Genomic DNA, 23,986 nt, shown 5'->3' on the forward strand with positions numbered 1-23,986 from the left:
ATATATATATATATATATATATATATATATATATATATATATATATACATACAGTGCCTCCAAGTAGTATTCAACCCCCTGCACATTGTGCAAATTTAACAAGTTGCAAATAAGTTAGAACCTTTAAACTTTGAACAAGAGCAGAATTTATTGACAGATGCCTAAATATTACAAACAAAAAAATATAAGTTGCTCAGTTAAACTATAATGAATTTTAAACATAAACATTTGGGTCAATTATTATTCAACCCCTAGGTTTAATATGTTGTGGAAAAACCCTTGTTTGCAATTATAGCTATTAATCGTTTTTTATAAGACCTGATCAGGCTGGCACAGGTCTCTGGAGTAATCTTGGACCACTCCTCCATGCAGATCTTCTCCAAGTTGTCTAGGTTCTTTGGGTGTCTCATGTGGACTTTAATCTTAAGCTCTTTCCACAAGTTTTCAATTGGGTTCAGGTCAGGAGACTGACTAGGCCACTTGCAACACCTTGATCTTTCCCCTCTTCAACCAGGCCTTGGTATTCTTGGCTGTGTGCTTGGGGTCGTTGTCTTGTTGGAAGGTGAAATGATGACCCATCTTAAGATGCTTTATGGAGGAACGGAAGTTCTTGGCCAAAATCTCCAGGTAGGCTGTGCTATCCATCTTTCCGTGGATGCGGACAAGATGGCCAGGCCCCTTGGCTGAGAAGCAGCCCCACAGCATGATGCTGCCACCACCATGCTTGACTGTAGGGATGGTATTCTTGGGCTCGTATAGAGTGCCATCTTGTCGCCAAACGTCATGGGTGTGGTTGGCACCAAAGACCTCGATCTTGGTCTCATCAGACCGGAGAACCTTGAACCAGTCTGCCTCAGAGTCCTCCAAGTGATCATAAGCAAACTGTAGACGAGCCTTGAAATGGCGCTTTGAAAGTAAAGTTACCTTCCAGGCTCGCCTGAAACGGAGACCATTGCAGTGCAATACGTTACTTATGGTATTGACTAAAACCAATGTCCCCACGGCCATGAGATCTTCCCGGGGGTCCCTTCTTGTTGTCCTTAGGTCAGACTTGACTGTTCGGACAAGCCTGGCCTTGGCACGGGAGGATACTCTGAAAGGCTGTCCAGGCAGTGGAAGGTTTACAGTAGTTCCATAAGCCTTTCACTTCCGGATTATGCTCCCAATAGTGGAGACAGGTAGGCCTAAATCTTTGGACAGGGTTTTGTACCCCTTGCCAGCCTTGTGACCCTCCACGATTTTGTCTCTGATGGCCTTGGAATGCTCTTAGTCTTTTCCATGTTGACCATGTATGAGTGCTGTTCACAAGTTTGGGGAGGGGCTTAAATAGTCAGAAAAGGCGGGAAAAACAGATAATTAATCCAAACATGTGAAGCTCATTGTTCTTTATGCCTCAATTACTTCTTAATACTTGAGGGAACTAAACAGAATTCTGGTGGTTTGAGGGGTTGAATAATAATTGACCTGCTGAATAAACTTTTCACAATTTAAAAAAACAATAAACAAAAAAATAGCATTCTTTTTTGCTGCAGTGCATTTCACATGTCCAGGCTGATCTACAGTCCAAATGTCACAATGCCAAGTTAACTCCAAATGTGTAAACCTACAAAACGTGCAGGGGGTTGAATACTACTTGGAGGCACTATATATATATATATGTATATATATATATATGTATATATATATATACATATATATATATATACATATATATATAATGATTAAATTATCATTTTCCCTCACTTACAATGGTACTTTTTTGTCTTAGATTGGACGGGGCAGAATTATACTCACAATCATAATCTACATACTCAGTGCTACGTTTTTAAGGGTACAGCAGAAAAGTATTTGCAGAATAAAAAAAACAAGTCAAATTAGTCAACACTAAATTTTACATTTTTAGCCCCAGTCTTCCAGGTGTCCAAACAGACTTTATTTAGCAGCATTTAGTTTGATCAGTTTCATTATCAACCCCACACACCCAGGCCATGACACTGCCTCCACCATGTTTGACAGATGATGTGGAGTCTTGTCTTGCCATCCTTATACAATTCTCCCATTATTCTGGTAACATTATTACAGTATTTAGTATTTAGGTATTGTTTAATGCAGTACAATTATCCCTGTCAGAGTATAAGTGATGTCAGGTACTGATGACAAATGAATAGCTTTGGATTATTAACATCGTAAGGTATTATTGGTTGGAGGCCAAACATAGTCAACATTTTATGTTTAAACAACATGTTATGATTTAAACCCAGAGGTCATAATTCTCCTTTCAGATTGTTTCATCCCATTTTAGAGCTTATTAGAGATTGTTACTTCCCAGGTTTCTTCAGCTGAGGAGTGTTTGTGGTTTTCTCAGCCGGTTATGGGGTGTAACAGATAGGCCTACAGGCGGACAGGGTGTCCCCTCACAGAGACTTTGACATTTGCTAGTCTCACATGCCTGGTAAGAGATAGCTTAGGTTTAGGTGCTGAGAAGCCTCTTACAGAGAATGTTAGCAGGGTCTCAGAGCTAAACACCATGAGAAGTCGCAGCAATTCAGGAGTCAAACTCGACAATTATGCACGAATGGTTCAAAAAACCATCCTGTGTCACCAGGTAAGACCCTATAGAAGCTAGGTAATGTTGTGTTGATGCTGTGCTGCATGTGCTGTGTGACTTGTTATACGGTATTTAAATGAATGTGTATCTGTATACTGTCATATCAGAGAAAGTATTTGTACAGTAAAACAATGTGTGTTTTAAAATGACCACCATGGATTTCAAGTATAGTTTTTAACAGATTGGTTAACATAATTTGATTTGTATAGAAAAATACCTTTACATTCTTAACATCTGCAATCAAGCCAGATTAGGCTTATAGATTAGTTTCCCAGACAGGTATTAAATCTAATCTAAATTTAAGTGGGAAATGTCCATTTAAAAAGTCCAAGACTAGACCTAATCCTTTTTTGGATATATGCCCCAAAAAAACTACCTAAAATGCTCACCCAGCTCTGGATTAAGATTCTTTAAACAAATGAAGGCAAGTAAAATAAAAGGAAGAGTTTATAATATGATTTGTTTTAAATCAGCTGTCAAACATGGTGGAAGCACTGTTATAACAAGAGCATATCCTGTACTGCATATACTGCATGTCTGCCAATAGAACTAAATTTGATTATACAAATTCAGTCAGATTTTGGCTGCTAAATTTCAGATCAAGTGAGGTGCTGTACCTTACTGTCAATATTATAAAAACTGTAAAACTGTCCATATACTTTTTTGCACAACTATAATATAGCCATTACATCGATGACATGCCTGCTGAAGATGTGTCCCATTGTCATGTACTGTCTTCTATGTGTCAAACACATAGAAATATTGTATCTTCTATTTTTGCACACACACTGTCACATGGTATAGCTTTAGATCACCGTATAAGATGATGAAGATGAATATGAGTACACATAAAACAGTTTATGATATAAGATCTTTATATTATATAACTCATTGCTTTCTCTTTATCTCTGGATTATTTATTAGGATCCAGTGACAGGGTTAATACCAGGCAGTGAGGATGCCCCTCACGCCTGGGTCAGAGATAATGTATACTGCATCCTGTCTGTGTGGGGTCTGAGTCTGGCCTACAGGAAAAACGCTGACCGCGACGAGGACAAGGCCAAAGCGTACGAGCTGGAACAGGTATGAACCATCATGCACAGCTATCATGCACCGCTATATTCTGTACATCACACCCAGAACTCTCTTGTGTATTCGACTGATTTTATGCCTGATATTTGAATTATTATATTTTTCATAATATATAAATCAGTTTAAATGAAATAAAATATTCTTCTGATTAAGCATTAATGAGTATAAATGTAAAATGTAAAAATGTGCAATATGTACAATTTAAAATGTGTGTTTGTGAGAGAGAGTGTCAACGTGCAAGCAGAAATGCCAGAGGGCAAAACTATTCGGCTCATGTTTCTTATTGGTTACAGCAGTTGGTGAGAGCAGAAGGTCAAAATAAAGGCTGACTGCTCTCTCTCTCTCTCTCTCTCTCTCTCTCTCTCTCTCTCTCTCCAGAGTGTGGTGAAACTCATGCGGGCGTTGCTGCAGTGTATGACGAGGCAGGTATGAACTTGTTTCCCCTTGCACAAATATATGTGCAAATAGGAAATCATATCATATGACATATATGAAGTTTTTGTAAAATTGTAAAAAAATATATGACCATAAACTAGCATTTAATATATTATTTGGCATACATTATGTGTAATATTTTGTAGTGCAGCTTGGCAGCCATCATCTTCACCAGTTTGACAGAATTTATTATTATTTGACAGAATTAATTATTTTTTTGTGTTTTCATTTATGCACGAATGGTGATTGCTAGCATAGCTACTAATCTAGCTAGTAAATATAAACACCTTACAAGCTTTCCCAAAACGTAATGTAAATCACCTTAAAATAATAAGAATACACTGTTTATTGAAATATGTTGATTTAATAACAAAAAATATGTTCAGTGGAATACATGAATTATCTGTTTTGAACAGGTTTAGCTGGCACTTTAAACAAAACAAACTGCAAAAAAGAATTGTTTGTCAACTTTCCTGTAATTTAATATAAAATATACATGTATAGTCAAGAAAACGAATGGACAAAATGAAAACATTACATTTCTGGCTCCAGAGCACCAGGAAATGTTTTTTACTTTAAAAAAAAAACACTTTTTACTGGCAATCCCTGCATTTTTAACAGTGTACACATAAACACTTTCTCCTGTGTGTGTTCAGCTGGACAAAGTTGAGAAATTCAAATACAGCAGGAGCACCAGAGACTGTCTGCATGCCAAATACCACACAGGTACCTGTGCTACTGTGGTAGGTGATGACCAGTGGGGTCATCTACAGGTGGACGCCACATCTGTGTTCCTGCTCTTTCTGGCTCAAATGACGGCTTCAGGTCAGTGCAGCCCTCATCAGTGCATCAGTTATTATGGTCATTATCATAATAAGCAGGTTTATCGTAGTATCGATATTAGTGTAAATACTGCTTAATAAAAGAAATGTAAAACAAATGAATAAGATAATCTAATAATAATAATTCTAATTATCATTTTCATCATATTCACAGGGCTGCATATTGTGCACACACGTGATGAAGTGGACATTATCCAGAATCTTATGTTCTACATTGAGTCAGCATACAAACTAGCGGTAAGTTTCCATTAAAGCACAGATACACTGGATTTGATGGACTTCTTATTTTTCTGTGTGTCACCTGTGTGACCATAGGCCTAAGCCTCAGTGGGTTTTCTTTGGGATGGTGTTCAGGATTTTGGAATGTGGGAACGAGGAGACAAGACAAATCAAGGCATCCCTGAAATCAATGTCAGCTCTATTGGAATGGCAAAGGTAAGACAATTATATCATCAATACTGTATGTCTGTTCATCTGTACTGTATGTCTTCAATTCAATTCAATTTTAATGTAATTATAACAGGTATTATAAAACAGGTATTAGATAGACATAGACAACAGACAATAAATAAAATAAATACAAATAAAAGGCTAAAATGCAATTTTTTAAATCTGTTTGCAATTTGTTATATATATATATACATTTGCAAAATGATTAGCATATAGTGCTGGTCATGTTTAAACATCAACATATAATAAAACTGGAATTTTAACGTATGATTTTTTTTTCATTATTATAACAAATTGTAGATTATCTGGAAAGAATTGACAGTCACAAACATTATAACCTACTGCACTGTCCACTGTGGGTGATAATATAAGCCTCTATAACGTTTTTCAATGAGTATACATAGGTGACACCATGGATCAAGGACTATTAAGTTAGAGTTTCAGAAATGGAATGTCAAAATCCACTCAAATTCCCATAAATCATGTTGCCTTGCCATGAGCATGCTGACCAGTGTCAACCTCACTCAAAAGATAATACCTTACAGCTTACACATGTTTCCCATAATTCTATCCCATGCCAGTGTAGCATTCAAAGCTTTGTACAGCACTAAAGTTATTATTTTATTTTATTATTGATTACTGTAAATGTCTGTAAATACTGAAGTACCGTATATATATTTTTTTAAATCATTTGAAAAAATAATAAAATATAAAATAAAGCCTCTTAAGATATATTGTCAGTCTACATATAAAAATAAATATTTCTTTTTACATAATTTTTAAAATAATAATAATAATTTATAATATATATATATATAATTTAATAATTATATATTATAATATTATAATTATTATTATTTTATAATTTAAAAATATTTTGAAATAATAGGTTAAACAGAATTTACAGAGTATAATATTCCTTAAACTTACGGATAAAAGAATTAAAAGTACAAATTCGAATCCTTACCAAAGCCCTCAGTGGTGACCCCTCCCCCTGATCCCTTCCCTATTTTACATTAATAAAAAAATATTAACATGAACTATGTGTCCAATCTTTTAAAAGCAGATGTTTGAAGTTTTGCTGATGTGTTGCTCTGGGCTACTCAGGCGGCTCTGGAGGCGCTGGATGGACTGAACCTCTTTGGTGCCAAAGGAGGCCCCGAGTCTGTCGTTCACGCTTTATCAGACGATATTCAGCATTGCCAAGTAAGTAAGTAAGTAAGTAAGTAAGCTTTATTTATAAAGCACTCTTTACACAGCTTCCACTGCCCAAAGTGCTGTACACAAAATGTCTAATAACTACACATGCATACAACCAAAAATTAGGTAAAAGAAATCACTTAAATAACATATTAAAATAAGAATCCCAACATAAAAACAGAAATAAAATTAAAAAAAAATTGCCAAGTAAGAGCATTGCCAAGTAAGAGCTTTGTCTTTTACTACATTATACAGCTAATGGAGAAGGAGGGACCAGGCTGTTTAGCTTTAGTGTGATTTACTGCTCCTTACCATTTAGGTTAATGCCTTCATTCATTTAATAGCTTAGCATCTTATTGCCTGTCTCACTGTCTGCCCTCAACAGTCTATCCTCAGTTCCATGCTGCCCAGGGCCTCCACATCCAAAGAGGTGGACGCTGGGGTTCTGTCCATCATCTCATACCCTGCTTTTGCAGTCGAGGATATTGACATTGTAAACATTACAAAGGAGGAGATCATCTCAAGACTGCAGGTGATCGCTTCAAAAAGAGCAGGTTGTGCACTATTTAAACATATATTTTCCACATTTGTGCTAAAAGAAAGGTTTATGTGGTTTGATTATTGAAATAGTGATGTACTACACTTGTAAATATAAAGGTGCTATAGAACCTTGGTCATCAAATGTAATATAGCTTTATGTATGAGATTCTCTAAAATATATGGTTAACATATAGTATCAAATGAAAATAAATCCTATAGGTATTTATACTATATGCACATGTAAAAATCCTTAATTTTGTAATCAGTAGATATTATGGGAAGAACTGATGTACCTGACTGAAGAATTTGGATTTAAGGTCCAGATTTAAAGACTTAAATGAACCACAAATGAACGGCTCTTATGATTAACCGTATATCACCTCGTATGTCATCAGCAATTTTCTATTGTCCTAAATGGAGAAACATCAATCTAAATAAAGCATATTTCAGTTTTTCAATGAAAAACATGTGTAGAAAAAGAAAGAAAGAATACAATATTTCTCCCAAATTGGAGAAATACCTGATATATGGTTATTTGTTTGTTATTTGTTGAAAGGTTCCAAATAACAACTTTTGGGAAATTGGAGTTTGAAGAACTTCTGAGTCATTGGAGTTGTGGAAATGATTAATATGCTTTTCCAGTTTGGAAACAAATGAATCACTGCAGCTTTTTTCAGAAAGTCAGAGATCTGAGGGGAGGGACTTATTTTCCCCCCCAGAACATTTTAGTCCAAACTTAACTCTTTAAAATAAAAATTTATTTCAATTAATCAGTGACCAAACCAGCCTGTTTCATTTTACAGTAAATATGTTTTTGGTAATACCGTAAACCCAAACATATGTTATACATAAAAGTCAGTGGATTATCTGCCCTTTAATGTATTAACCCCTTTCACACTCTTTCACAGGGAAGATATGGATGCTGTCGTTTCCTCAGAGACGGCCACAGAACCCCTAAAGAGGTAAAAACAGTGATCAGTGATGGGTGATGTATTTTAGGCCTAATTTGTTTAAATTAAAAGGGTTAATTAGGTTTTTCCTCTGTTTTTGTACTCAGGACCCGAATCGCATATATTACGAGTCTTCAGAGCTGCAGCTCTTTGAGAACATTGAGTGTGAATGGCCACTGTTTTGGACTTATCTTATACTGGATGGAATTTTCATCAAGAGCCCTGAACAGGTGTGGAATTTATCACAGTGAATTATATAACATCATTAAAAAAACATATATGGCATGTATCTAAATATAAAAAAAGATAACATTTGATGTTGTCTGATGTAAACTACAGGTACACGAATACAGAAATGCTTTAGATTCCATCCTGATCAAAGGTAAAGATGGACTGCGCCTCGTTCCTGAGCTTTACAGCGTTCCTCCAGATAAGGTGAGTAACTATCAGACATGATCCAACTGGTTTTTGGGAAGCTCAAATAAAGGAGCATATGACCTTAAACTGTGTATTAGATAAACAGTCCTAAAGTTGAAGATCACTGGTTTATGTCACAAGTCCCTGAACTCTGACCCTGTGTGTTCTATTTTAAGGTGGATGAAGAATATAACAATCCCCACACTGTGGAACGAGTGCCATTAGGCAAGTGCCCACTGAAATGGGGCCAGTCTCTGTACATATTGGGTAACTTGTTGGCAGAGGTACTGTAACAATCGATCGCGTGTCCCGTAGTGCTTTATACTCCACAATACAAATATCTGACACTTTTTGCAACAAATGTGAACAAATTTACTCCATCTCTATTGATTTATGTAGGAACACCATCAATGGACTTTTCTCTAAAAAATGGCCAGGCTTTCCTTTTAACTACTCTAGACCCATTCACTAGCATATAAAGAAAAAAGGAAAGAAGAAAAAAAGAAAAAAACATTTTCTTTGTCTGTGTTTACTGAAAGGCTTTCTTTATTTCCATTGATCTTTTAGGGATTTTTAGCCCCTGGAGAGATTGATCCCCTCAACAGACGCCTCTCTACCATACCCAAGCCTGATGTTGTGGTTCAGGGTATGTCTAATGCAGTATTTTGTTATAACAATGTTATGTCATTTCTGAATGCATATTATTAGCTGTGTATTTGCTCTATTTTTTAATTCAGTTTTACAGTCTTAAAAAACAGTATGTCAAAAAAAAACTGTTCCAGTTTTTTTATGATTTTGGAAGGAAAATAACATTTTATTACTACTACTACTACTTTAACAATAAAAAAAATAGGAATAGTAATTTTCGTGCGTAAAGGGCAAGAGTAGAAGCTGGAAAAAGCTGAACACCCATCATCTCCAATTCCTCAGATGGCATCACATTCACAAATGCCACTTAAAAGAGAAAACACCATGTCTAGAAACATTTTCTAATTATCTGTATCTGGAATGCACCATCACACAGTGGAAACATGTATTGGGGTCAGACAAAGCAGTGTTTCAGATCTTTTTTTTTTGAAAGAAGTGAACACCATGTGCTCTATACCAAAGAAAATACAATTTGTATCTGGGCTGTTTTCAGCAACAAGTCAGGCACACGTCTGTGATGGGAGCATTAGTGCAGAAAAGTACATTGAGATCTTGGCGCAGCATATGCTCCTTCAAGACCACATCTTTTCCAGAGATGTCTGTACAATTGTTAACAAGACATCGCAAAATGATATGCTGCACACACTACAAAGGCCAGTGTTTTGCCAGTTCACAGCTTTTCTGAACTAGTTCAAAGTTCAGTTCATTTTACTTTTTTCGTGAGATATTCAAATAAATACTTTTTTTCACACTACAAGCTAGAAATCACTATACGTTCTTTGAAACTGCTCATTGTAAACATTTGCTCATGACACTGCAATTGTGGGTTTCTTACCATCACTTCCACTAGCCATTTTTTTCACTCCCGTCATTGGTGTCTCTCTCTCTCTCCCTCTCTCTCTCACCCTTGCGCTCAGCGCTCTCCGCGTCGTTGCTCCTCTCTCTCTCTCTCTCTCTCTCCCCTCGCGCTACACGCTCTCCGCGTCGTTGCTCCGTGCTCTCCGCGCCGTTGCTCCTCTCTCTTTCTCTCTCTCTCTCTCTCTCTCTCCCTCTCTCTCTCTCCCCTCGCTCTCCACGCTCTCTGCGTCGTTGCTCCGCGCTCTCCACGTCGTTGCTCCTCTCTCTCTCTCTCTCTCTCTCTCTCCCCTCGCGCTCCACGCTCTCCGCGTCCTTGCTCTGTGCTCTCTGCATCGTTGCTCCTCTCTCTTTCTCTCTCTCTCTCGCCCTCACGCTCCGCGCTCTCGGCATCGTTGCTCCGCGCTCTCCGCGTCGTTGCTAGTATGTTATTAACTAGCCAACGTTCATTTACAGTGATGTCTGTCGTTCATGACACATACTGTGAACTAATTCACATTCAAGTTCTTTATTAAAAAATGTGTTGCTTGCAGTTCAAAGTTCACGGAAAAATAAACACGTTCAATGAACGCGTTCTTTTAAACTCGTTCACGCAACACTGACAAAGGCATGGTATATTATGGTATATGGTAAACATATGGTGGAATCGATAAATACAGAAAAATGAATTACAGTATTTTACAGTATTTTACAGTGTCACATCACACGCATTCTTGTTTTTAGTGTCTATCTTGGCGGAGACGGACGAAATCAAACAGCTCCTGCAGAAGCATGGCATTGATTCAGAAACCCTGGAGGACATCCATCCTATTAGAGTCCAGCCATCTAGAGTCCTTAGTCACATATACGCCAGACTAGGTAGGTCAAAACACAGGGGCTTTGAAACAAATGTGTATAATTTTCCAATGTGGCTAAAGTTGGTCTTTGGTCTCTTAAAAGGACGAAATCAAAGGCTAGGCCTGACTGGGAGGCCTTATCGGCACATTGGCGTGCTGGGGACGTCCAAACTCTACATCATAAGGAACACCATCTTTTCTTTTACCCCTCAAGTGAGTAAAAAAAGAGGAAGAATGATTTTTAGCACCAGATTTGTTACAGTGTAGGTATTATCTTGATACTTAAAAGGGAACTCTGGTGTAAAATGGACTTGGTGTAGTAAAACATGCTAAAAAGTACTTACCTTTGATGAATAGCACACCTCTGTTCTCCCACAGCATTTCGAGATTCAGAAATTTTAACAGTTTGTCCAAACACTCTTCAGACTAAAAATAACATAGACATATATATTTATTATGTATATTTATAGCTATTCATGCCTCGTTTTAAATGCCAGGGCTCTCTGGATTCTAGCAAGGAGGTGTGGAGCTACTTTGAGCCTGAATAATGGTGAAAAAAAGCAATTTATCAGGGCAAATTATGCCCCGTGTCACCCAGTCTGAAGGGTGTTTGGACAAACTGTTAAACTTTCTGGATCTCAGAACGCTGTGGGAGAACAGAGGTGTGCTATTTACTAAAGATAAGTACTTTTTATCAGGTTTTACTACAACAAATGTCTACTTTACACAGGAGTTCTCCTTTAAGACATTCAAGTTTCCTGCAGGTTTATGAGTTTTTTTATTACTTCTAAACTTAAGTATGTTTTAAGATTACCTTTCCTACCTCTGCAAATAGTAATTGTTTATTTGATGTGGTCCGGCTTCACTTATTTTTGTATCTCTTGTGTTCAGTTCATAGACCCCAAGCGCTTTTACCTGGCCCTGGATAATAAGATGATTGTGGAGATGCTCCGTATTGACATCTCCTACCTGTCCTCACGCTGGAGAATGACTGGCAGGCCTACTGTGACTTTCCCAATCTCACAGAGCATGCTGAGTGAGTATTCACACTATACCACACGTATAGACACCACTGAAAAAATCCTGGCTACTCTGACAGACTGTTTTTTGTCTTTGGTAATTCTGCAGCTGATGATAACAAAGAAATTGACCCTGCCATACTGGCTACACTGAAAAAGCTACAAGATGGCTACTACGCAGGAGCAAGGTAGTATCTCAGACTGTTGCTTGACTGAAGTAACTAAACTGAAGAACTGAAGAAAAAACTAAATCTGCAAATCTGCTTCATACTTTCAGGGTGAAGACTGGGAAACTGTCATCATTCCTGGACACTTCCTGCTGTGCTCACCTCATGTTTATGGACTGTGGTGAGACAACTTTATTATTCTCAAAGTTCACACCCACCACCTCTCTGTCTATCATTAATAAAGGGTGGCCCAGCCTTCTACCTTAAAGCTCCCATCCATCCAGCAGTCCTACAGTCTCATCCAACACTATAACTACACAATGAATTACATTTACAGTATTTAGCAAACGCCCTTATCCAGAGCGACTTACAACATTGTTTCATTGTTTACTTCAAAATATCCATAGCTAGTTTGTAGAGACTAGGAACAAGAGATACACAAAGCATTGATAATGTTTAGAACCCTAGAAGATTATTTTTAAGATTAGTTTAGGAACTCTTTAAAAGTTAAGTTGTCTATCACTGTTTGAAGACCACAAGTGGAAGTTCGTTCCACCACTTTGGTCCCCTAGGACAGAGAAGAGTCAGGATGTTTGTTTTCTGTCTATTTTGAGTGATGGTGGGTTGAGACAAGCCTTACTGGAAGCTCTACGAGCTCTTGGTACAGATCTGGCTTTGACCATTGCCATCAAGTAGGAAAGAGCTGGTCCGTTTTTGGCTTTGCAGGCCGGCGTCAGGGTCTAATATGTCCTAATTTGTTTAATTGTAAACAAGTGTAAAAATGTAAAAAAAAAAATCCTGTAAAATTAAATGATTAAACTGGCAGCAGTTTCGCTAGCCTTTTATTTTTATTTTACAGTACACATACTGTATAATACACTGCACTTAAGTCTTTGCATAGAATAGCTGGAAAAGTGATGTGCTAAAATTCTTGCTGTAAAAAAAACACCTCACTCCTACAATCCAATCAATAACTCACTGCACATAAGTAGAGTTAACCCTATATTGCTGCCAAATATATGTTCAATAGAGCTCAACAGCTGGGACACATTGTGTCCCATAAATGTTCCTCTCTGACACCTTATGTTCCCATCATTTGGGAACTTTAATCCAGCACAGAGTTTGCAGGAAATGGTTACTTGCACTTATTGCCTATAACCCTGCCTATAACTGGTCAGACAGTTAACCATTATGTGAAATGAAACTGAATACCCAAACGGAAGGTAGCCCTCGTGAGGCAAGACTACACACTGATGGTGGGTGAGGGTTGGGGGGATTTGCCCATTATGCAAATGAAACCTATAGGAAATGTTGACATTTACTAAGAAGAATAACTTCAGAAGCTTCAGAAACGTAAATATAAATGCTAAACTGTTTTTGAACAAAAATAACATTTGGTGCGAAAAGTAAGACAGTACAGCTTTTTTTACACTACAGTGTCCCTCACTAAGCAGCTGATCTCTCAGCAATTCCCATTGTTATTTGCAATTAGTTACTGTAATTAGGAACCTCTTACTGTATTCACTGCAGTGCTCTATATTTGATTGAAACAGTACTGTACTGTTGAAATTACCCTGTAAAATAAAAACAATTTGTAACAGTATATATATAGAAATGTTATTAAAGTTTATGTATTTAAATTTAAGATCACTGTTCAATAATTCTGCTAATCCTGAGGCACGCCTTTTCTGCTAATCGTTGTGTTTATATGTTGCACTGGTGTGTTTTTACAGAGGTAGACTATCTGGCGGAGTATCTGGACCAGCTGTTTGCAGTTCCCCAGCATACTCCCATCAGCACCATTAAAGGAGGACTCAACCGCTTCAGGGCTGCTGCAAAAAAGACTCGAGAGATGGTGTCTCTGGTGCATAAAGCAAGAGTTCTGGATATACACAGTGAGTTCCAGTCAATACTGTGTTCTACCTGACTGACGCTGATTTAGTACCATGAAGCTGCTGAGTGCTTGTATATATATTTTTTATTTTTATTTGCTTTTTTATTTTATACTTTCTGTTCATACATAGATGTGCACATGTATCTCCCCATTAAACTGTTCCACGAACCACCTCCCATCCTCCACCTGGATGAAAGCCAGGTCAGTGAAAATAATAAATAAAAATATATCTTTAATCTCTAAAATACCTGCCAACTAAGCTGATTATCTCATGCTGTCCTAAATTGTTTCTCCCCTCTTATTAGAGCCCTCAGAATGGAGACACTCCTTCAATGAACCTGCCCCGGAACGTGAACGGAGGGATTGACTATCCAGCGCTGGTGCAGATGCTGAAACAAAGCCGAAGCCTACAGGATCAGGCTGATATCCTCTACATCTTTTATAAAGACAAGTAAGAATCCATGAAGCCTCTGTGGAAAGTGGAATAAGATTTCATCACACAATCTAGTGCTGATGTTTGGCAGGTTAAAATTAGTTTAAATGTATTGGAGGATGTTGTGTTATCAGAGGCATGGACTGGGACACCAGGTTACATGGGAAAGGCTGGGAGGTGAAGAGACTTCTGAGTGAGCTGTATGAGAAGGCAGGCAGACTGAGGCACTGGGGTCTCATCCGTATGGTGTGTGGCATGCTTCACCGCAAAGTGGAAGAGCTGGATGAGGTAAATAACACAGATGCAATCACAGTTTTTAACACAGAAATGCTGAATGAGGGCACTGAGTGGTCCAGCGGTCTAAAGCGCTGCCACTATGCGCGGGAGGTCACAGGTTTAAACCCCCGCTCCGGCAAGCTGCCGGCGCTCAGAGAGAGCAAAATTGGCCCTGCTCCCTCCAGGTGGGTAGATGGCGCTCTCTCCCCACATCACTAAACGGTGATGTCTGCAGCACAGGGCGTCTGTGAGCTGATGTACTGGAACTGAGTCGCTGCCCTTTCCTTTAAGCGCGCTGTGATGCTGCTCGGTAGTGCTGCATCAGCAGCAGCTCTAAAAGAAGCGGTTCCATTTAGTTCCTAAATGAGCAATAGTAGTTACCGAATGATTTTTAGTTACTAAATGATGTGTAGTAGTTACTAAATGATCTATAGTAGCTACAATATGATATACAGTAGTTGATATACAGTTACAAAATGATCTATAATAAATTCTGAATTATTTACAATAGTTACTAAATGTTTTATACTAGATACTAAATGGTCTATAGTAGTTACTGAATGATCTACATCAGTTACTGAATGATCTACAGCAGTTACTGATTGATCTGCAGCAGTTACTGATTGATCTGCAGCAGTTACTGGATGAAATTGTAGATTCTGATTTATCTATAGTAGATACTAAATGATTTACAATGATTTATACTAGTTACTGAATTATTTACAGCAGTTACTAAATGATCTACAGCATTACTGAATGGTTTACACCAGATACTGAATGATATTATAGATTCTGAATGATCTATCGTAGTTACTGAATGATTTACAAGAATTTATACCAGTTACTAAATGGCTCACATCAGTTATTAAATGATATTATAGATTCTGAATCATGTATAGTAGTTACTGAATGATTTACCATGATATATTCTAGTTACTGAATGGTCTTCAGTAGTTACGGAATGATTTACAGCAGTTACTGAATGGTTTACACCAGTTACTGAATGATATTATAGATTCTGATTTATCTATAGAGGATTTTAAATGATTTACAACGATTTATACTAGGTACTAAATGATCTATAGAAGTTACTGGATTCATTACAAAATAATGTATAGTAGTTACTGAATAATTTAATAGTAGTTACTGAATGAGCTACAGTATTTGCTGATTTAAAAAAAATGATACTGTATACTTTGTAGATTGAGATTGATAACAATTGTTTTTTTTTTTTTTTTGGAACATCAGGCTTGTACAGATCTACTTGCTCACCAGAAGCACCTAACAGTGGGTCTTCCTCCTGAACCACGAGAGAGAACTATATCAGCGTAGGTTTAGAGCATACAAACCTATACACACTGGTACTGTACACAATACAATACACCATATAACCATTTACAATTAATACATTCTTGCTTCTATATAGTCCCCTTCCACCAGACAAGCTGGCGAGGCTTATTGATGAAGCAAGCGAGAACAACCTCACTATTGCTATCCTCACTCAGGTCAGACTTGATCACATGATCACATAAGTTCCTTGAAGGTTGTTCTTCCTGTTTTAATTTTTTACATTGGAAAATAAAACTAAAGACTGCAATGTAGCAACATCCATGGAATTAAGCTAAATGTGTCAGATTATATGTATATGAAATATGTTATACATTCTCTTAAGTAGCCTAAATGTTGCACTTTAGCACATTCATAGTATTTACCCAAAAAGCTTCTCAAGGTGAACTATAGTGATGCAGATTTCTCCATTACAACATTAGGAGAATTAAAAAGTTTCTCACCAGGAAAACTACCCAGGTGCTAGAATTGAATACTGCAACTCCCTTCTGGCTGGTCTTCTTTTACACACCATCAGGCCCCTGCAAATGACTCAGTCCTCTGAATTGACGCTGGTCTACAAAGCGTCAATGGCCAAAACCAGATCTATACCAAGAGCTCTTTCAGCTTCCCACCCTTCAAGACCCATGGAAGACAAATATCCAGGCTTTCTCTGTCACTGAGTCCCATCGTCTCTAAATTATCACGTATCTTCTAGGTATCCACATTAACTTGTATTTAGCAGTATCTAAGCTTGATGTATCTTTTTGATTTAAGCCTCTACAAATTAGCTACAAATATTTTACTAGTTAAGAACGAAGCACTGTTACTCTGGATAAATGTCGCTCTGGATAAATGTGTCTGCTAAATGCCTTAAATGTAACTTGCCTTCAGAAACTTTTTTCCAATGGATGTATGCTGAGAACTTGAAATGAAATCTAGTTGTTGAGGGGCTTTTAAATTGAATTTCATTATAGAATGAAAAATAGAAATGTTTATAAATGTGTAAATGCTACATTGCAAACGTAACTTTACTATAATTCAGTCAGGTGTGCACAATAGTATCATGTGTATTTGCTCTGAGACTCTTCTGTGTGATTGGCAGGAGATAATGGTCTTTTTGGCCATGAGCATCCGCACACAACCAAACCTGTTCAGCGAAATGTTCCGCATCCGCATCGGCCTCATCCTCCAGGTCATGGTCACTGAACTGGCGCAGTCCCTCAACTGTTCAGGTATGTCCATTCTAAAAAAGTTTGTTTCTATTAGTGATGAAAAACACATGCAATAGAATAAATAGAGTTCTGGTGGGATGAAATGCTGGTAGAAATACTGTGCTGTTTTATCTGTTTTATTTTTGTTTTATTCTGATCTGAGGCGAGGAAGCCACAGAGAGTCTGATGAACCTGAGTCCATTTGAGCTCAACAACCTTCTGCTCCACATCCTCAGCGGCAAAGAGTTTGGAGTTCAGAGAAGCGGTGAGTTTATTTATTGAGTCACTGAATTCTATCACATATTAACGCCCCATAAGTAAGTCACATGCATCATTTCTTCTCTAATGCTCTCTAATGTTTTGCATTTCTTTGCACTACAAGTCACTTAATTTGGGTTAGGATTAAACTATAAATTATTGGGGGCTCTGAGTTTTTCAGTGGGCTAAGTGCTGCCACTATGATTAGGAGATCTCCGGTTCGAATCCTGTTCATGTAGCTTGCCATCAATTGGCCTTGCTCTCTCTGGGTGGGTAGATGGTGCTCTCTCCCCACATCACTCCAAAGGGGAAAGGACATTTTGACAGCTCTGCTTTTATAATGATGGATCTAATGGTCCTTGTAACAGGTCCTGTACATTGGGCTACTGCAACCCATCCATCAATCCATCCATTTATATGTCTGTCTATCTAAGATCCCAAATCTAACCTTTCCTCGACAGTACAGATTACAGTTACTCCAACAATGAACAATGCATTTTGCTACTTAAGCAGTTTAGACTTGAGCTCAAAGGGCTTTCGGTAGTGAGTTGGGTGTACATACAGTGCATTTTGCAGGTTTAAAAATATCATGTAAGGAAACAGTTTGGAGGTTTTGCAATTGGTCAATTTTACAGCTTTTTTCAGTTATGCTTAATTTTCTTTTGAAGGAGGAAACTGCAGGTTTTTAAAAGGTTTAATGTGACATAATGTTGTCTTTATGTAATTGAGAATTTGGGTCAGTAAGCTGATCCTGCATCAGTTTTTTTGTTTATGTTCTTTTATTGATATTGTCCATTTCTGCTTTTCTTGTGCGTCAGTGCGCTCAACTGGAAACGCCGTGACTCCAGTCATCTCTATTCATGACAAGAGCAAATCTGGTTCTGCTAAAGATCAGATAAAAAGTGGCAGTAAGCCGAAGCATGACGTAAAGCTGGTGAGTCAATGTGCGATTTAAACTCCCTCTGTCTGATCTCTGAGAAAACTGGCTTCTGGCTAATCTCTCATTTTATATTTCCAGCCCTTATCAGTGCATTCCTTGGATCTTGACATTATTGAGGCAGGGGTGAGTAGCGTATGGAATCAAAGGCAAATACTTTCACAGCAAAAGTGAGTGTAGAGAATTAACAGTGCTCATTTAAGCCCAGTATGACCCAAAGCAATGCTGTGAGGATGTATTAAACCCTGCTGTGTGTTTACTGTGCAATAAAGCACTTCAAAATCACTTCAAAGAACCTAGCTAATTATTCTTTGGGCACTTTTTGCCATGAAACCCTTAAAAAAAAAAGGTTGATGATGGAGAACTTCTCGTTGTTTTCAGCGGTACAGACTTCCATCCATTGAGTCATTTCAAGGTTCAGCAGGAGCTACAATGGTGCGTGACAGGAGACAAGGCCAGTGGCTTCGGCGCAGACGTCTGGATGGAGCTCTGAACAAAGTGCCTGTTGGTTTCTACCAAAAAGTATGGAAGATTCTGCAGAAGGTCAGTGCAAACAGGTCACAGTATAAATATGAATTCTGTGATGCTCTAAAAAACTCTAAAATCCTATTTTTTTTATTTTATTTTGTAGTGTCATGGTCTCTCTATTGAGGGATGTGTGCTTCCATCATCAACTACAAAGGAGGTAATGCAAGACCCGCAGTGTATTAATCCTTTTTTTTAACTGACATGCCAAAAGTCATGGGGCAGGAGTACGTAAATTGATCAAGGAGTGTTGCTACAGGGGACATATATGGTGTGTGGTGTTATTTAGTGAGTGAGGTTGAACACTGGTCAACATCCTCATTGTCAGAGAATGTAACTATTTAACACTCCTCGTTTCACAGTGTAACGTATGTTCTGAGCACATGCCATAGAACAGGGGTGTCCAAACTTTTTTTGTTGGGGGCCAGAAGGAGAAATATATTTGAAGTCACGGGCCAACGACTCTGTAATAAAACAAATAATGAAATATACCACTATAAATAATACAAAAAAATATTTTTTCCTGATTATTTCATTTACACACCATTTTACTTGACTAACTGTCTTTATCTTTGACAGTGTTGTGTAAACTAAGATTTTTCAAATAGATTTGACCCTCTCCGCTTTTAGTTTCTTTGGCCCGTTTTTCTGCGCTAGAAATGCGCACTCTCTCCGCTTTTAGACTCTTTTGCCCCGTTTTTCTGCGCTAGAAATGCGCACTCTCTCCGCTTTTAGACTCTTTGGCCTGTTTTTCTGCGCTAGAAATGCGCACTCTCTCCGCTTTTAGACTCTTTTGCCCCGTTTTTCTGCGCTAGAAATGCGCACCCTCTCCGCTTTTAGACTCTTTGGCCCGTTTTTCTGCGCTAGAAATGCGCACTCTCTCCGCTTTTAGACTCTTTGGCCAGTTTTTCCGCGCTAGAAATGCGCACTCTCTCCGCTTTTAGACTCTTTTGCCTCGTTTTTCTGAGCTAGAAATGGGCACTCTCTCCGCTTTTAGTTTCTTTGGCCCGTTTTCCTGCGCTAGAAATGCGCACTCTCTCCGCTTTTAGACTCTTTTGTCCCATTTTTCTGCGCTAGAAATGCGCACTCTCTCCGCTTTTAGACTCTTTGGCCCGTTTTTCTGCGCTAGAAATGCACACCCTCTCCGCTTTTAGACTCTTTTGCCTCGTTTTTCTGAGCTAGAAATGGGCACTCTCTCCGCTTTTAGTTTCTTTGGCCCGTTTTTCTGCGCTAGAAATGCGCACCCTCTCCGCTTTTAGACTCTTTGGCCCGTTTTTCTGCGCTAGAAATGCGCACTCTCTCCGCTTTTAGACTCTTTTGTCCCGTTTTTCTGCGCTAGAAATGCGCACTCTCTCCACTTTTAGACTCTTTTGTCCCGTTTTTCTGCGCTATAAATGCGCACTCTCTCCGCTTTTAGACTCTTTTGCCTCGTTTTTCTGAGCTAGAAATGGGCACTCTCTCCACTTTTAGTTTCTTTGGCCCGTTTTCCTGTGCTAGAAATGCCTCTCAGGTACCAAGAGTTTTTAGTGAAATGGGAAAATCTGCTTTTAGCTACAGAGCAGCACCAGCGAGCTGGAATTTACTACAGGAAACGTTAAAGCTCAGCTCGCTGGGATCACTGAATCATTTTAAGCTTTTAGTTTCTAAACACCACCAGAAAGCCTGTGACTGTTTTAAATGAGTTTTTTTTATTAGTTTATCTTTCTCTTATCATTATTTTTACTTTTTCATTTTATTTTAATATTTATTTATTTATTTATTATTACTTTTAATTTTTTATTCTAATGTTTTATTATGTTCTTAATTCATTATTATTCATTTTATCATTTCTTATCATTTTTATTATTTTACTTAACTTTTACTATTATCTTTATCTTTTATTTTATATTTGATAAATTACTTACTTTTATGTGTCAATTTGTTTTTTCATGGTCTTTTAGATTTTTCTATTTTACATATATATTTTATTCATATATTAAATGTTGATTTAAAATGAGTATTTCTTCAATTTTGTTTCATTTTATTTCTAATTTCTTTTTAAATATTTTTTTTAGATCATGTAAATGCTCTGCAACATTGTAAATGAGGGTCACACTCAATGTTTTTCAGAGTGAAAATAAAGATTTAAAAATTTAGCAGATACCTCCCTGAAATACATATTTTTGCAGCTTGGGATATCTGGTATTTCCTGTTGTGTAGGCCCAATTAGATACAGCATAATGTATAATTGTGTTCTATATTCTATAAAAACAGGTCTATTAGACAAATAAATGAATTATGTTGTTTTTAATGTCCTGATCAGATGACTCCAGGTGAGATCAAGTTTGCAGTGCATGTGGAAACGGTCCTGAATCGTATTCCACAGCCGGAGTACAGGCAGCTGCTGGTGGAGACCATTCTCGTACTCACCATGCTGGCCGAGGTGGACATCCAGAGTGTTGGGGAAATCATTCAAGTGGACAGAATTGTACAAATGGCCAGCGACCTCTTCTGCGAAGACCAGGTAAGTCTCAATATAATTTAGCTCTGTTCCAAAGTCTGCAACCAATAAAGGTGATCTGTCCTGATCTCTGTTCTCTGTCTAGTTCAGTCCAGAAACTGCTGAAACATTCATAGGAGCCCATCATCAAAGGGATGAACTAAACTGCAGTAGGCTGAATACATTGATATATGTAAATGTATGGGTTTTATGACATTCCCAAAACATTAAATTTAAAACAGGCTGTCTTTGTAGCTTTGATCTTGGAAAGGATCCTTGCAGAACATAATTTATTACTGTGGAAATCATATATTCTACATCCACATATCTCATTCTTAGAGATGTCTTTTTAATGCAATTTCATGCTTGATGGGCAGAGCTAACATAGCATAGATTTGCTAAAAACAAATAATGTTTTTGACAGGTTGATTAGAATAAGTAGCAAGAAGTGTCTTTGGTAACGCTTTACAATAAGGGTATATCAATTCACAGTCCTTATGACATTAATAAACATTGTTAAATGTAAAAAAGGAATGTTTTAGCGAATTATTAATTGACACCTGTTAAGACGTTATTAATCATTATTAAATATAATGTAATTAAGACATTAGTTATAAAAAATAGCAGTGATTATTAACATCTTAATTAGTGTCAATTAATAATTAGTTAAGACATTCTGTTGTAAGTAGTGTTAATTAATGTACCCTTATTGTAAAGTATTACCATTGTATGTTGTATAGATAGTCCACCAAAACTGACTGTTCATCATCATTTCTGAAATATTATGAGGGCAGGATGGATTAAAGGTTGGTCCATAATTGCTCATTTAGTTATAATCTTCTCTTTATAAAGGAGAATGATATGAGCCTACTTCAGTGCTTAAATGAAAATACCTGAGATCATAATTAGACTAGATATATTTCTAATAGGTTCAGCAGCTATACCGTATGTGCCGCTCTGGATTATCTGCACTCTGTAAAATTACAATTAATTCATGTTATATCAGATCATTTAAAACGGAATATATGTGACTCAGCAAAATCATGAGGCTCGCAGGGAGCAAGACAGTCAGAAGCAGAATAATTAGAATATAGTTCCCTGGAGAAGAGACTTTGTAACAAGGTCAAATGAAAATGTAACCATGTAACCATCTGTAAATATTACTGCTGTTAGGTAAATTAATAGCATTTATCATCAAGTACCAGTTTATTATAGCTGTACCTTTATTCACCTAAACATGACAAATTATTATAGAAGACGCTCACACATGCCAGAGGATATTTGCAGGAGATTCTAGATTACTCAAATATTTCTTAGAGTATTTTAATAGCTGAATGTGCAATTTTTAATGTGTTGCTTTGTATTTATAAAATATACCAGTCAAGCTTAAAATGCTTTAAAATGAGATCTCTGACCATATCTTGTTCAAATAAAATAGTCTGAATAGATTACAAAAAGTATGTTTATTTATTATTTTAATTAATACGCTCACCGATTTTAGCATACATCTTTATCTTTTATCATTTACCTTGGGGGTTTTATTATGAAGAACATAATGGTGGATTAGCAATAATGCCTAACTGGAGATGCTGTTTTTCAAGATGAGTTAATAGCTGATGTTTGATAATGGATAGATCACGCTGTGCTGGTTAGATTAATAGATTCTGTGGTTTCTTATGCCAGTACCTCACTGTTTAGTACTTCCTCTTGTGTATTATTGAAACATCCCATACCATCTTCCCATCACCAAAGAGGATATCACCTATACAGGTTTCTTCTGGAAAATTATGAAATTTCTTTTAGAAAAGCTGCAATTTCCATAAAGGTCTGCATCAACAATGGCACCCAAAGTGTTTTTTTGTAGATAGCAATGTTTAGTACTAAACTATCTGAACTTAACACACACATACTGTATGCCATTTACACAAATGGTTATTTAAAGATACAAATGTGTTTTTTCTATTGAATTGCTCTCAAAGAATTTTGGCCCCTACTTTCAGGGTTGTGATTGTTGTTTTGGTTGGTATTTTGAACCACATATCTCTAACAGTCTCCGTCTCCACTATTGCAGAAAGACCTCGGTGCAGATGACAGTCTCCTGGAGAAAGATCAGTCCAACGGCATCTGCAGGTTACTGTACGACTGTGCGCCCAGCGGCCTGTTTGGGACCTTGACCTACCTGTCTAAAGCTGTAGCCACGTACGTTGATGATTTCCTGCCAAGTGGGGCTTGTGCTCTTCAGTAAGGCACGAAGTTTGAGCTGAATTAAACTGTTTATGCTTGCAAAAGTAAGGGGCTGAGACTGCAGTAACAAAATATTATAAAGTTGCTGAATAATGAAAGTGCCAGATTAATTCACGAACCTTCAAACCAACGGTGAGGAGGTAATGTAGTTCTTAAATACAGATGCTTGACATTTTTTGATTGCTGTTCTTTCCAATTAGCATTAACACTGATGACTAATGACTGGTTTAATGTAAAGTGCTCAATAAGAAGCCTATCAAGAAGAACCATCAGTCTCTAAATAAGTATGTTATTTACACAACAGCCAGCATGATTCAATGTGTAATAAAACACATACACAC

General features: G+C 37.4%; 1 protein-coding gene across 3 annotated transcripts; it reads left to right on the forward strand.

Moving 5' to 3' along the window:
• Positions 1-2,387: 2,387 nt before the first annotated feature.
• phka1b (phosphorylase kinase, alpha 1b (muscle)) lies at positions 2,388-23,986 on the forward strand. Of its 3 annotated transcripts, XM_049466453.1 has the most exons (32): positions 2,430-2,605; positions 3,533-3,691; positions 4,079-4,126; positions 4,792-4,960; positions 5,132-5,214; positions 5,332-5,412; positions 6,535-6,633; positions 7,013-7,159; positions 8,076-8,129; positions 8,225-8,347; positions 8,457-8,552; positions 8,711-8,818; positions 9,102-9,180; positions 10,761-10,895; positions 10,977-11,086; positions 11,765-11,909; positions 12,002-12,080; positions 12,170-12,240; positions 13,793-13,954; positions 14,084-14,154; positions 14,259-14,404; positions 14,521-14,674; positions 15,911-15,990; positions 16,089-16,167; positions 17,094-17,223; positions 17,366-17,467; positions 18,279-18,394; positions 18,479-18,523; positions 18,779-18,940; positions 19,029-19,082; positions 21,225-21,425; positions 23,473-23,986. In XM_049466453.1, exons 1-32 carry the CDS (start codon positions 2,528-2,530, stop codon positions 23,644-23,646), a joined length of 3,540 nt encoding a protein of 1,179 aa, XP_049322410.1. In that variant the 5' UTR covers positions 2,430-2,527; the 3' UTR covers positions 23,647-23,986. The 3 variants fall into 3 exon arrangements, with proteins under 3 accessions (XP_049322412.1, XP_049322410.1, XP_049322411.1); XM_049466455.1 differs by lacking the exons at positions 19,029-19,082; positions 21,225-21,425; positions 23,473-23,986 and having other exon boundaries at positions 2,388-2,605; positions 18,787-18,903; XM_049466454.1 differs by lacking the exons at positions 2,430-2,605; positions 3,533-3,691; positions 4,079-4,126; positions 4,792-4,960 and having other exon boundaries at positions 5,136-5,214; positions 5,293-5,412.

This window comes from Astyanax mexicanus, chromosome 17 (assembly GCF_023375975.1).
Source record: "Astyanax mexicanus isolate ESR-SI-001 chromosome 17, AstMex3_surface, whole genome shotgun sequence".
NCBI classification, from domain to species: Eukaryota; Metazoa; Chordata; class Actinopteri; order Characiformes; family Acestrorhamphidae; genus Astyanax; species Astyanax mexicanus.